The 14,148-nt window shown below is 41.5% G+C and overlaps 1 protein-coding gene across 1 annotated transcript in view; it reads left to right on the top strand.

The window, feature by feature from the left end:
- CARD14 (caspase recruitment domain family member 14) overlaps positions 1 to 14,148 on the top strand; it is a 90,778-nt gene that overhangs the window by 59,540 nt on the left and 17,090 nt on the right. Inside the window, exons 13-17 of the mRNA XM_018563874.1 lie at positions 159 to 204; positions 1,592 to 1,609; positions 2,657 to 2,843; positions 6,176 to 6,302; positions 11,953 to 12,190. Of these exons, the coding sequence (XP_018419376.1) occupies positions 159 to 204; positions 1,592 to 1,609; positions 2,657 to 2,843; positions 6,176 to 6,302; positions 11,953 to 12,190 (616 nt within the window). The remainder of the gene's footprint in view (positions 1 to 158; positions 205 to 1,591; positions 1,610 to 2,656; positions 2,844 to 6,175; positions 6,303 to 11,952; positions 12,191 to 14,148) is intronic.

Below are 14,148 nucleotides of genomic sequence, written 5' to 3' on the forward strand. Positions count from 1 at the left end.
CAGGGCTGGGTGGATGTATTCAATTGATTGGGTCTATATACTGTATACATGTGCACCAGGTTTCACACTGTTTACCCTCTTAACTTGTAGTTAATCAATCAACTACACCTAATATATATGATGCATTCCTACAGTGGCTGTTATTACTTGTATTCCAGGTCTGCAGATGTTTTCACACATGGAAATTAGTGACAGAACGAGTGAGCTCAGTTGTTTCTCAAGGTAAGCAGGTCAAAAGAAATCCATAAGCTGGTGTCAAGCCATTGCTTATGTTATGTGCTGGTGCCTGGAGCTGTTCAAACCTCCAGAACACACGTGCATTTAAGCTAAACGAAATCCATGATAATGCACTACAGTGTATTGTGGTGCGCTGCATCCAGAAAAAAGGTGCAGGTATTATTTTGTCTGTTCTAGAGCTGACAGATATGAAAGCCATGTTCAGTGAATGTATAGTACTTATATAGAACCTCTGTCCGTTTTAATTCCTGTTTCTCGACTATGGAAAATGACCCCCTATTCATCCTGGTGACCATTGTCACTGAGACTGAAATTGAGAGAAAATCAAAAATTTTGAGTTGTCACCATATCTATGGAGACACTTGTTTTGGTGACAGCAGTCTAAGATGTAATTGAATTCTCTTTAGAATTATTTGTGTCAGAGCAGGAAGGACAGGGCAGGACAGAAGGTATTCCTACTGAATCAGACACAAATGACAAAAAAAAACAAAAAACTTTAGTCTGTATACAAGCCATTCTCAACTAGGGTTCTGTGGAACCCTAGGCTTCGTCTAGAGGTTGCTAGGGGTTCCTTGAGATGACTGTTTGTACTCTCATCTGATGGAGCCTGCATAGTTCCCAGGTCAGCACCACTTAGTAGAACCAGCAGCATACCAATTATCTTTATAGTAGAACCAGCAGCATACCAATGATCTTTATAGTTGTCTACACAAAGTGTAGAATGTATAGCATCCACCTAAAGCTGACAATATGCTATTAGATTACGGCTGAACAAAAAAATTCTAACAGATTCTTCCATTCATGCTAAACAATGTGGATAGATGAATCTGTCGCTTTGGTTATTGTATTCTGACAGCAACAGGCGCTGGCTGTCAAACAGTGACTGCAACTGAATGGTTGCGCTCATTCTTTGGTTGTCAGTTTTCGGACTGGCTTCAACAACAAACATTGATTTAATAATCAACTTTTGTCAAAAAAAGGGCGCCAATGGGGCCACACATGAATTTTGGCCAAGTCAGTAGGACTGAAATTCCAGCTAAAGTCTAGGTGGTACTCAACATTACTGAACATATACAGTATGTGCAGTACCTCCTGTATGGAAATATACTCTCTCCAGAGATTTATGTGTTAAATTAAATAGAATTACCTTGCCACAAAAAATTTCTGTGAGCTCCAGTGATCACTACGATATTTTCAATGATCACCAGCAGTTAAAGGCTGATGGCACAAGTGCTAACTTTTAACCTCCCTGGCGGTATTCCCGAGTCTGGCTCGGAGGTTAATTTTCCATACCAGGAGCGGTAACCCCGAGCCAGACTCAGGACTGCAGAGAAAAGTGACACTCACATAGGAGGTACTCAAGTCTGACAATGTCTGTAATGGTGGAATTCTACTGACCAACTTTGAAGAAAGCTGTATCTGTTTCAAAAATATCTGTAAAAAATAAGTCAAGGAAACTGGACTTGCTGTATTTTTCTTGAAGACGTTTCACTGGACATCCAACCATCTTTCTCAATTCATAATTAGAGCTAGGAGGTGTTATTAACCTGCCCAGAGAGAGGTGTTAAAACAGCATTGTATGTGGCAGACAATAGATGTCTCACCCCACCTCTATTCAAGCTTGGCTCCTCAATTTTTACATAAATGGCCTCTTTCACACCTTTTAAACCAGTCCTCCTCCCTGTCTAGGATGCGTACTTGACTGTCTTCAAAGGAGTAACCTTTTTCCTTGCTGAATCCTGACCAGAGGGTTGGCTCTTCTATGCTGTGCCATACGCTGGTGTAGCTGCTGTTTTGTTTTGTTTGTTTGTTTTGGGTGAGACATCTATTGTCTGCCACATACAATGCTGTTTTAACACCTCTCTCTGGGCAGGTTAATAACACCTCCTAGCTCCAATTATGCAAATGAAATGAACACCTGTTTGCGACTAACAGATTATGTGGATTGGAGCAACATTCACCATATTTATTCCCAGATAATTTTTGTACAAGTTATTCTGAATTGAGAAAGCTGGTCGGATGTCCAGTGAAATGCCTTCAAGAAAAATACAGCAAGTCCAGTTGCCTTGACTTATTTTTTACAAATATACCATGACCTGGATGAATGAGGACCTTCACAGACATACTGTATCAAAAACCACAGAAGATAATGGGTTTGAATTATTTATAAGTAATGATGAATGATCCAGGGAATATCTGATTCTGTTAGATCAGGAAGGATTTTTTCCCCTGTAGAGAAATATTGGACCATGTGTTACAGGATGTTCTTTTTCGCCTTCCTTTGAATCAACTGGAGGTTTAGAGTTCTCTATATGCAAGTTTTGAATGTTTTATTTATTTGTCTTTTGCTTGAACTAAAAGAACTTTGCTTCTTTCTTCAACCTCTCTCTGTTACTATGGTCTATTACTTTTCTTGCAGCCCTGTGAGGAGACGTGATGCTCGCAAGATGACAAGTCGGGCTACAATAATTGCATTTCAGGGAGATGACCTACTAAAACAAATAAGTATAATTGGAGGTAACAAAACAGGAATCTTTATCCATCACGTGACCCCAGGGTCAGCAGCCGATGAAATGTCCCTTATGCCTGGATACCAGATTATGGCAGTGAGTTCTCTTTACTATGTATGTGTCTCTTTGAAGCTACACAAATAATTGTGCTACCAATATATGCCAGACTGTATGTTTTTCATTTTGATCTGTGTGATCCATTGGCAGGATCTGTAAATGGAGAAACCACAAGTCCTATCAACCACCACGGCAGAGTGTGGTTGATGGGACTCATTCTTTATCCCGTCCATGTTACGAATGTCTGTATTGATGTCCGGACATGGATGAGAAAGAGAATCTGCAGGAGCCAGAACATTGCACCCTTAATCCACTAATTGTGGTTGGAATGCATTACGCACTCCAATGCAATAAAACAATAAATGTAAATTTTTCCTTTTATGAAGAAGTGTAAATTTTTTTACTTTTTGAAAAGGTGAAATTTGCCTTTAAAGTTCTCTCTCGGTCTCCACTCACTGAATATGTCATTTAAAAACTCTAAAACATAATGCTGTGCTTCCCTCCAAACACTTCATCTTTCTCTAGCTCCAACAACGTATTCACTTACCCGATCAGAATGAAAAGCTTTACAGTTGATCTAAGATAGCCCAGTGGAAATTTCACAATGCCCCGTGGCAACCCCCAACTGACCGGGAAACACCCCTGGTCCCTATAATCTTTTGATATCTCTCAGTTTAAAGATTTCGGTAGATCTGTTAGCTGTCAGGAGCGGCTCAACATGCGAGGAAAGGCAAGGCAGTAGGAAGCAAAGAAGTCTATTGAAAGACAGCTTCTAACGCTGCACCTTATGTACCTATTACCAACTTCTGGACTTTCTATAGCTACTATTAGGGCTTGTGTTGATAGTCAAATGCAGTGTGCTTTTGACATCAGTTTGAGATGCTTCTGAGATCATTTAAAATTCATTGATCGGTGAATTTGACCTGCAATTGACCTTTCTGAGCTACATTTGACCTGCAGTTGACCTCCTTCTGAACTACAATTGACCTGCAGTTTACCTCCTGAGCTACAATTGACCTGCACTTGATCACCTTCTGTGCTACATTTGACCTGCAGTTGACATCATTGTGAATTACTTTTGACCTGTATTTGATCTCCTTCCAAGCTGCATTTGACCTGCTTTCAGCTGCTTTTACATTCCTATAGATGGGAAGGGAAGCAGTTCAGAAGTGAATGGAAGTTGTAAACACTGACCCTTAATTATGTAATTAATACCTAATTACATCACTCTAATTACATTCTAGATTTAAAAAGTTAATGAATTGGCACAGAATGTCTAATTTAAAATAATATGTTACATCATATACAGTGAGAGACATGCAATTATAAAAATAGTGTTTGCACATCTAAAAATACATTGTCACAAATATATATGTACACATGTCCACATATTAAGTTTACTGTAGCTAAACTAGATACATTTTTGGCCCTCTATTTAACACTCTGTTTTACATCTTTAATAGAATATCAGTTTATTTAAGTTTGTTGTCCAATTCTTAGTTCATCAAGTTTACTATATCTAAACTATATCCAAACTAGATCCATTTTTTTCTATGACCTCTCTCCAAATCCACCCCTAAGGGCCCATTCACACCTAGATCCATTTGTTTCTATGACCTCTCTCCAAATCCACCCCTAAGGGCCCATTCACACCAACTGTTTTGCGGTAGCACAGGTAAATGTGTGCATTACCTAGATGTGTTGAGGCACAATGTGGCACTCATTCTAAGTCAATATGCTGCAACCCACCTCTATTTATGGAAAAACTCCTGAACTCCACTTTTAGTTGTTTTGTCTGTAGTGAAATACTGACATTATCTTAATATTAGGGTTGCACAGATACCAAGTACAGTACTCGGTACAAGTACGAGTACATGTACCGATACCTTTGAGCTCCAAGACTAGACTAGAGAAAAATTCAAAAATTAGGAGGCAGCTGTCATTTGTAAGGAGCACACGGAGCTCCTGGGATTTGTACATCTCTGTTTTAATGTACAATTTTGTTTTTATAAATATAAATAAAGTGATGAACAGATACCAGTTTTGCGAGTATGAGTACTGGTACTTGCGGAGTACTTACAAGTACGAGTACTGATACATTTTTGTTTGTCATGTGACAGTTTTTCTAAAACAATACAGACTATTGATTTCAGGACAGTGGTGGAGCACCAGAGCCAGGTCCCAGCTGCAACCTCTGCAACCCTGGTAGTTCTCATGAAAATTCCAAGTATCTGCACTGGTACTCGAAAAGTATCTGTGCATCCCTACTTAATATGTAAACCTTTTGGTTTAATTGTATCTAATTAATAGATCCATCTCTTTTCCTGATGTTAGCCCTTTATATCTGTTCCCCTTAAATGTCCTTTTACTAGATCTATCCCTCAAAATCCAAGCCTTTTTTGGATCAGAGTCATAATTTCTGGCAAAATAGATTTTTACCCATTGTCTTATAATCTACAGTATATGTACTCCATTCCAGGGGCGTAACTAGAAATCACAGGGCCCCATAGCAAAATTTTGTATGGGGCCCCGTGATTTCTAGTTATACCCCTTGCAGAGCCCACTCGAGATCCCACCTGATAGATTCTCTATGGTGGGCTCTGCATTATCACCCTCAGGTGGGCTGGTCACACTCCTTACCTCCTCCGTCGCCGGGCCCGCCTCCTTCTACATCACCGAGTCCGCCACCTCCCCTGCTGCCGAGCACGGGCCCGCCTCCTCCTCCACTGCCGGTGACGTCAGAGGCTTGCGACGTTGATAGAACACCGGGTCCAGCCTGCTCCCCTGCTGCTGCTGGCTCTCTGACTGTGGAGACGAATGCGCCGCTGCACAGATGATCTGAACAGCGGCGCGTTCATCTTCAGACGCCAGTGAAAGCCAGCAGCAGAAGATCCCATAGCGACCCAGGCGGCCCGCACGGCATCTGGCCGGGCCCCACTATGCCCCGGGCCCCATAGCGACCATTCATTTATTTTTTTAATGCCCCAGTTGTCCTACCCATACCCCTCACCCCAAATAGGAGTATACTCCTAGGATCCATCTAGTGGCCCTAATGTGGTGCAAATCTAAAAGTAAGACATTTTCAGAGTGAACAGTTCTGCAAACATTTTATGAATACACCCTGTACTGTTCAGAATACCAGAGAAACTGATAACATGCATACAGTAAATACAGCTGACATAAGCAATAGGACTTTTAGTGGTTTAACACTGAATACTAACTGTGTTAAGATTTGTTAAACTGGCGTCAATGTGGTTTTTTTGTGTGTTTTTTTTTGTGTGTGTTTTTGTTTTGATAGAGGAATCCTGCCTAATACTCTTAAACAGGTTTCAGTGCTTTCTTGACCCTTGCTTGTTATATGGTCTCTTTAGGTAGATTTTGATGTTATAAATCCTGCCTACAAGGTGAACCTAGGAGGAATGACATTTGAGGATGCTCACTACACCCTTAATAGAGTTAATGGCTTCTGCTGTCTATCAGTGCGATGCAACATGGAAGGTAAGGAACACCCAACAAATAACTATTATTTTAAACTCTTAGCTAAATTTAGACATGTGACTTCGGACTATCAATTTGTCAGTGCTCTGCAGTGCATACAGTTGAATAAAATGTAATTTTGTGACATTTTAAAAATGTTTTAAAAAATAGGTACACGGTGAGATGTGTATATCCAGATACCATCTATCTATATCTCTGTCTAATCTATAATTCCCAATGCTTAAAATTAAATTCCCATTAATGTATAGGTAATTCAACTAGGTCTCCCTATTCTTTCATATGGTAGCATTATGAAGTGTTTTATACAATTACATTAGGGAAATATATGTAATCAGTAAATAACTATAATTATTTATGTAGTTTCAGCTCATTGTTCATACATGTTAACTTGTAAAAAGTAAATATGTAAAAATAGGATTTTTATACTCACCAAAAATCCTTGTCTTGGAGTCCATTGAAGGACAGAGGAATTCTTACAGACTGTAGTGTTATACTGCAGCCAGTGGCGGAACTACCGCCGGTGCAGGCGGTGCCGGCGCATCGGGGCCTGAGGCTGTGGGGGGGCCCAGTGGGGTCCGGTCCTGGGCACCCCCACAGCCTCAGTGGGGTCCGGTCCTGGAATATGGGGCAGTGCAGGGTCCCGGTGTTAGAACACCGGGGCCTCGCACTGCCGACGGGCTTCCCAGTGAGGGGGCGGGTCCTGTGACTCACCTCCCCTCCCGGCCGCGTCCATAGTAACAGGCGGCGGGAGGGGAGGTGAGTCACAGGAGACGTGTATGTGTCACACATCCCGCCCCGCCCCCTGCAGTGAGTGCACACATCGACCCATGGCTGCTGCTATCCTGGCAGGGTGAGTCGGGGAAGGGAGGGTGGGGGTCTTACTTCATGTAATTAGACATGTGGATTATAATGGGGAATATTACATTGTAATGTTCCGTATGATAATCTATTTCTATGTTGTGTGCTGCTATTTCATGTAATTAGACAAATGCATTATAATGGGGAATATTACACTGTAATGTCCCCTATTATAATCTATTTCTCTGATTAAATGATTACAGACAGGCCTCTGTTCTATCACAGTTTGAGACATCTCGCCTAGTTTTTCGGCGGTGGAATAGGTGAAGCATTCCAACGCTTTCCCAGCTGTTCCAGGGCAGATCGGCATCGCAAATCGCATGTGCAGGGAACCGATCTGCCCTGGAACAGCTGATCGGTTATGAAATGTCACTTCTATTCGACTTTGTGAGTGCGGTGAAATGTGAGATCGCAGTCGGAGAGAAGTGACATTTCAGGACTGATCAGCTGTTTCAGGGCAGATCGGTTCTCCTGCACATGCAATTTGCGATGCTGTTCTGCCCTGGTACAGCTGGGAAAGCTTGAATGCTTCACCTATTGGCAGTCACACATTCCACCGCCGAAAAACTGGGCGGGATTACGTTAAAACGCGTGACCACGTCACACATTCTAATGTAGTTACAACCTTTGATAGAACACCGCCATCAGGGGGGTATGGCCGGTACCCATGTGAGTGGTCTGGACAGCCTCATGGGTATCAACTGTACTGGGGCGGCATGGCAGAGGTGACAGGGGAGGGGGTGGAGGAGGCCGGGCCGCTGCAGCAGCAGGTAAGAAGAATTGGGAGGAGGTACAGGGAAAGGGACCCCATCGACAAGACCAGCCCATCTGGGACCCTGCAGAGCCCACCATAGAGAGTCTCAGGTGGGCTATGCAGGATCTATGGTGTGCTCTGCAGGGTCTCAGGTAAGTCCAGCACGCTACTGCAACATTAGAGACCACTGGGGGGAGGCTGGGGGTGCGGGGGCCAGTGTGATCCGCTCCCGCGCCCCCCCCCCCCGGCTTGGGAGGGGGGCCCAGGATAAAATCTTGCACCAGGGCCCTTTGGTTATTAGGTCCGCCACTGACTGCAGCCTACAGGAGAAATGGACACCGGCAACAAAAAATTGGCTAGCACAGGATAACCGGGTCACAGCCATCATGTCTCATTTAAAAAAAAAAGTTACTGCCAGCACAGGGTAACCCAGCCACAACCATCATGCTTCAGTTTGGAAGCAAATTAGTCCTGAGAGCATAAATAAACACTGAGGGGGGGAACTTGTGTCCCTCAATGGACTTCAAGAAAAAGATTTTACAGTGAGTACAAAAATCCTGTTTTCTTTATCATCCATTGAGGGATACAGGAATTTTTTGACTGTTGGGATGCCCCCAAAATAGGCCAGCAGAGAGGTGGTCAACAACGGCTAACAGGCCCAAGAAAAGACAGCAGAAACTGAGAACTACCTACAGCTCAAGGAGCCACATAAAAGACCTAATGCCTGAAGCTGGCATCAGATGAACCACCAAGCCAGGATCAACCTGGTCCTTGGTGCCAAACATATCAGTCTGTCCAGAAACTTGGCTAACTCATCCTATAATGACAGTACATAGCAATATAGTAGAGGAGAGGAGAGCTCCCCCCATGAGACCCTGTAATCTACACCTGCCAGTTTCGCTTAGTGTCCTCAGGAGAATGGATGTCTCCTTCTCTTCTGGTCTATTATTAGTTTGTTTTGTTTCTTCATTGAGACTCTATTATCAAGTGGTGGCTAATTGATTCATACCGGATAATATTAAATCCTGGAAGTTTTCTCTAGCTAGCGGACAAAACCGGTAGATTCATACTGAATAAGATCATTCCCGGAAGTTTCTCCACTTGTCCTGAAGCAGGTTGTTTCTGGTCTCAGTACTTATATTTCATCCTTTGTTCCAGTTTTCTTTATTTATCAGTCATGCCAGTATTATCTTGGGATTCCTGTTATGTCAGGAACAGGGCCATGGAGTCGTGAGTAACAATGTAAACTTATGTTTATAAAGATGGGTTTTTCCCTCCTCTTTATTATATTTCACCAGTGTAAAATTGTGTTTATTTGACATGTGGTGGCTTTATTGCAGCGTATGGGGTGACTCAAATGTATTTTAAAAGTTCCTGCCATTTCTTTAGGAGGCCAGGACTTGGGTTTTGATGATGCACTTTATTTCTATACTGCGCATGTGCACACACATTCAGTCCACTTTATTCTCCTCAGAGTTGAGGCAATGTATCTGGCATTGTTTCACGGGACACATCTTCTGTCAGAGTGTCCGGTTCAGATTCAGTCAGACAATGCCATAGCAGTGGCCTGCATCAAATCACCAGGGAGGCAAATGGAGCGTCTCGGCAGCGAGATGAAAGTTAATTCAATCTTTGAGCAAAAAATCATGTTCCAGTTTTTTCAGCAGTTCACATCCCTGGAGGTGAAAACTAGCAGGTGGACAATGTCTGGATGTGGGTGAGTGGTTTCTTCATCCAAAAGGTGTTTCAACAACTTTGTCAGCGCTAGGTGACGCCGGATGTGGATCTTCTAGCTTCTAAACACAACAATAGAACAGATTCATGTCCAGAGCGAAGGATCCAACAGAGGACACAGTGGATGCCTTGGTAACCCTTTGGGATCAGTATACCCTTTCCTCCTCTGATGCTAATACTTTGTCTGCTTCACAGGATAGAATACAATTAAATTCCAGTCAGTCATTCTCATTGCTTCAGATTGGCCTCGCAGGGTGTGGTATGCTGACCTGGTTTATCTGTTGGCAGACGATTCGTGGTCTCTTCCTGATCGGCAAGATCTCCTATCTCAAGGGTCAATCTTCCACTCTGCTTATTGGTTGCCACAGCTTTTAGTATATTGCATATTTTGTCTTTTCTTTAACTAGGAGTCAAGCAATGTTTAGCCCTCAGTACCATTAAGGGTCAGATATCTACCTAGTCTGTCCCTTTTTGAGATTTTGCTTCAAATTCTTTAATTCGTACATTTATTCAGCGAGTTACATGAGTTGTTCCTCCTGTTAGGTCTCCTCTTCTTCTGTGATACTTGAACATGGTTTAATCTGTTCTACAAAAACCTCTTTTCTTTATTATGGTTGTCCAAATAGGTTGCCTTTTTGGTGGCAATTACCGCGACTTGAAAAGGTTTCCAAGTTGTCCGCTTTGTTTTTTAGAGAATCCTATTTGGTTCTTCATAAGAACAAGGTTGTTTTGAAACCGCAGGTTTCTTTTTTACCCAAGGTGGTTTCGGCCTTTCTTTTAAATGAAGGCATTGTTTTACCTTCACTTTGTCCAGTTCTTGTTCATCCTAAGGAAATTTCTCTTTATTGTTTGGATGTTGTGCAGGCTGTTAGAGCTAATCTGTTAGCCACAACTTCCTTTAGATATTCATATTCTTTATATGCTCTTCCAGAAGGTCCCATAAAATGTTGTTTAGCTTCTAGATCCACTATTTCTAAGTGGACTCATCAGGTAGTCATTGAAGCTTATGAGTTGTGGGATAAGGTACTTCCTTTTACTGTTTCTGCTCATTCTACTAGGCAATTAGTACTTCATGGGCATTTCAAAATCAGGCTTCTCAAATTTGCAAGGCGACAACTTGGTCGTCTTTTTACACTTTTGCAAATCTTTAGTTGATGTTTCTGCCTCTTTTGATGCTAGTTTTCACAGGTGGCTGATGAAGTACTTGTCTAACAGTTCTTTTTTTATTCAGTTGTTTCAGAGCTGTGTCCCTGAATGGATGATATAGAAAATAGGATTTTGCTCTTGACATAAAATACTTTTCTCGGAGTCCATTGAGGGACACAGCTCCCTCCCCTCATTTCCTTTTCTACTGCTTGCTAGACCTGGCAGGCATGAGTTGGGAAGGGTTATGTCCCTAAATGCCAGGCTTTTAATTTGTTTGCCTAGTGTCCATTTCTCCTGGAGGCAGCAGCATAACCCTACATCTCAGAATTCTTCAGAGCGGTGTCCCTCAACAGACTCTGAGAAAAGGATTTTACAGTAAGAACAAAATCCTATTTTCACACAGTGCTATGCTATTGACAGTCTATTGTGACAATACTGCCCCAGGCAGTTTCAGGTACAATTAAGGAAAGAATGCTCAAATGTATTATTTGGCTACATCCACTCATTAAGGTGATTCTCCAGAGATGAGGTCAGTGAAAACTGCCAAAGCTCTGGACTGACAAATGCATAAATCCACAGACATACTGGCCTGGCCTGAATGGAGTCCTGTGTGAACTGGAGCACAAACGCAAGTCACTGCCAACTGCAGGCCTGATGCAGAGGGAACACCAGTATGGCTAATTAACTTGGAACCTGCACTGCTTGTCTAGATGGAGAGCTGCCCAGAGTTTTCATATTCAGTCCTGAGTTCATCAGTAGCTGTAGATGACTGTAGAAACTTCCAGAAATTCAGAACTGAGAGAACACCAGTATAAATCTGGAAACACCTGCACTCAGTGGACTGGAGAAAACATCCAGGATTTTAAATTATCATCAAGTATGAATCTACCAGAACTGTTGGTTGACTGGCTAAACAGAGCTGAAGAAAACATGTCCACTCTACTGAAGACGCTAACAACAACTAAGGCATGATGGCTCTGGCTCGTGCTATCCTTTGCTAGCCAGTGTCCATTTCTCCTGTAGGTGTCACTATAACCAAACATAATAAGGATTCTTAGATTTCCCGTTTGCCCCAATGGACAAGAACGTTTACCATACTGACATTTAATTTTCCCTCAAATATATTCTTGGTGACAATAATACATTATCTAATTTCAGATTATCGAAAGTTGTTGAATGACATACAAAGTGGCCTGGTCACCTCAGGGGACTCCTTCTATGTTCGTTTGAACCAGTCAATTTCTTCACGTGTTGAAGGCGGCCTAAAGGTATCATGTGGTGAGATCTTACACATCACAGATACAATGTACAATCACCGATGCCAATGGTTTGCTCACAGGATCAATGGATACACTATGAAAGATGGAGACTCAGGAATCATTCTCAATTACAGACAGTAAGTCATTGCATAACATTTACATTTTCTGTCTGTGCCTGTTTAATATGTGCTAAGTAAAATCATTCAATGTGAATTGTTTTTACTGTTCTAGTATTTTTGATTCTTACAGTTTCTGTCAATAAAATAAACATTTCCTTTTACTAACACTATTAAACTGACCCCTAAATAGTCAGAACAATAAGGTGCCAGATTGTTCCATGTCCTCCTGGAGTCACTTCAACCCACATTATTTCCTATAAGCAGTGGCAATATGGGCTCCCTGCAAACAGTAATATGTACTGCAGCACTTAAAGTGACATTAAACCCTCAGATTTTTTTAACATAAAACAATACCGTAATGTGTGCCTTACTGTAATCCATGGTAGTTTCCCTTCTCTTTGCTGCTCTTCCTTTTAAATCTGTATCTGTTCTCATGCTCTGCAGAACTTCTGTTTTGCAGCAGACTGCCTTGTCTCAGGAATGGATACACGGTGTCTGTGTATAGGTTTGTATAGGCTTGTAACCTGAGCCAGCACTACAGGAAGAGGCCCTGAGCTGAAAAGGGAAGTTCTCCCCAAGCATGAGAAGACATGAGGATTTAAAAGCAAGAGCAGCAAAGAGAAGGGAAACTACCATGGATTACAGTAAGGCACACATTACAGTATTGGTTTATGTTAAAAAATCTGAGGGTTTAATGTCACTTTAACTGTAAGTGCATCTGCATCTAAAGTTTTCACTCAGTCTCACTACGAATCCTCAAATTTACTAGTTGATCCTGCCAATGAAATACACTTCATGCAGCTTCCTTTGATGTACCCACAACCACTCATTGGAAACTTCTTGGGCCTGGCAATAAACATCTTAAGTACAAAGTCCTGTCATTTGGTGGAGATATGGGCATGCCTTCTCTCCTTAAAAAGGTAGAATGCAAAGATGTTTGGCAGCGGTACCTCAAGAAATGAAAGAGGCACTTTATGAGGAGCATTGTAAAGAAATACTTATTTTATATACTCCTCTGCTCCATCTAGTAGTCATAATGCATTAATAAATTAATTTACATTTGCCCTGAAAAGAAAAGAACTTTGTTTTTGCCTCCATTAGTACAGAACGTATGTTTACAAAGCTTTACGGTTCAAACTTTAATCAAGTTAATTTTCACTTTGCCAGGATATTTTCTCTCAGCTTAGTGAATGAGGTGAAGCTCTGCTGACTTCCATCATCCAATCATGTGCAAGCAAAAACACTTTTTAAAACGTTTACCTTACATATGATTGGGTATTCTTTGCAAAGTGAATGTTTAACACATTCACTAAGCTAATGGAAAATTCCTTTTCAAAGTTAACATTCTCTACTCCTTTAGTAAATTCACCCCTTTTTGTTTCTTTGTGAAGATACTGTACATCCCGTGACAGCTTATCTGCTCCAGTAATCATAAATAAATAAAAAATAGCTAAGAAAACTCTAAAATTGTTTTGGAATATTACATGTGTCGGGCAGAGACATGTTGATCAGATATATAAAATATTCATAAATAATGCATTAACATTTTGGTCATCTCAGTCACTCTAATTGTATCAGAAAATGTGAATGTATATAAGCCAAAACATTTTTTTAGTTTTAGAAGGAGTAGGGAAGGGTTAAAACCCCTGCCATTTTTCTGTGTTCCTCTCCAAACTTAGGGGAAATGCCCTCTTAGTTGTCATCACAACAGGTTTCCCCATTGGAAGATTTATCTTTACCCCATTACTGTGACAACTTAAAAATATTGAATTTCCCATCACTCTGTTAATTGGAGACAAAAGCCACCGGGACTAATAGAAAGGGTGAATCCCTCCCGCAGAAACACAGACAACTATAAAAACCCGACTGGGGTTCTAACCTGTCCAAATTCTATATAAACCTGAAAAATAGTTTTGGCGTTACATAAACTTTAAGCAATGTGCATACATTTTAAAACACTGACTTGTACAACTTTG

Source organism: Nanorana parkeri, unplaced genomic scaffold (assembly GCF_000935625.1).
Source record: "Nanorana parkeri isolate BGI_ZX_2015 unplaced genomic scaffold, ASM93562v1 scaffold706, whole genome shotgun sequence".
Taxonomy (NCBI): Eukaryota; Metazoa; Chordata; class Amphibia; order Anura; family Dicroglossidae; genus Nanorana; species Nanorana parkeri.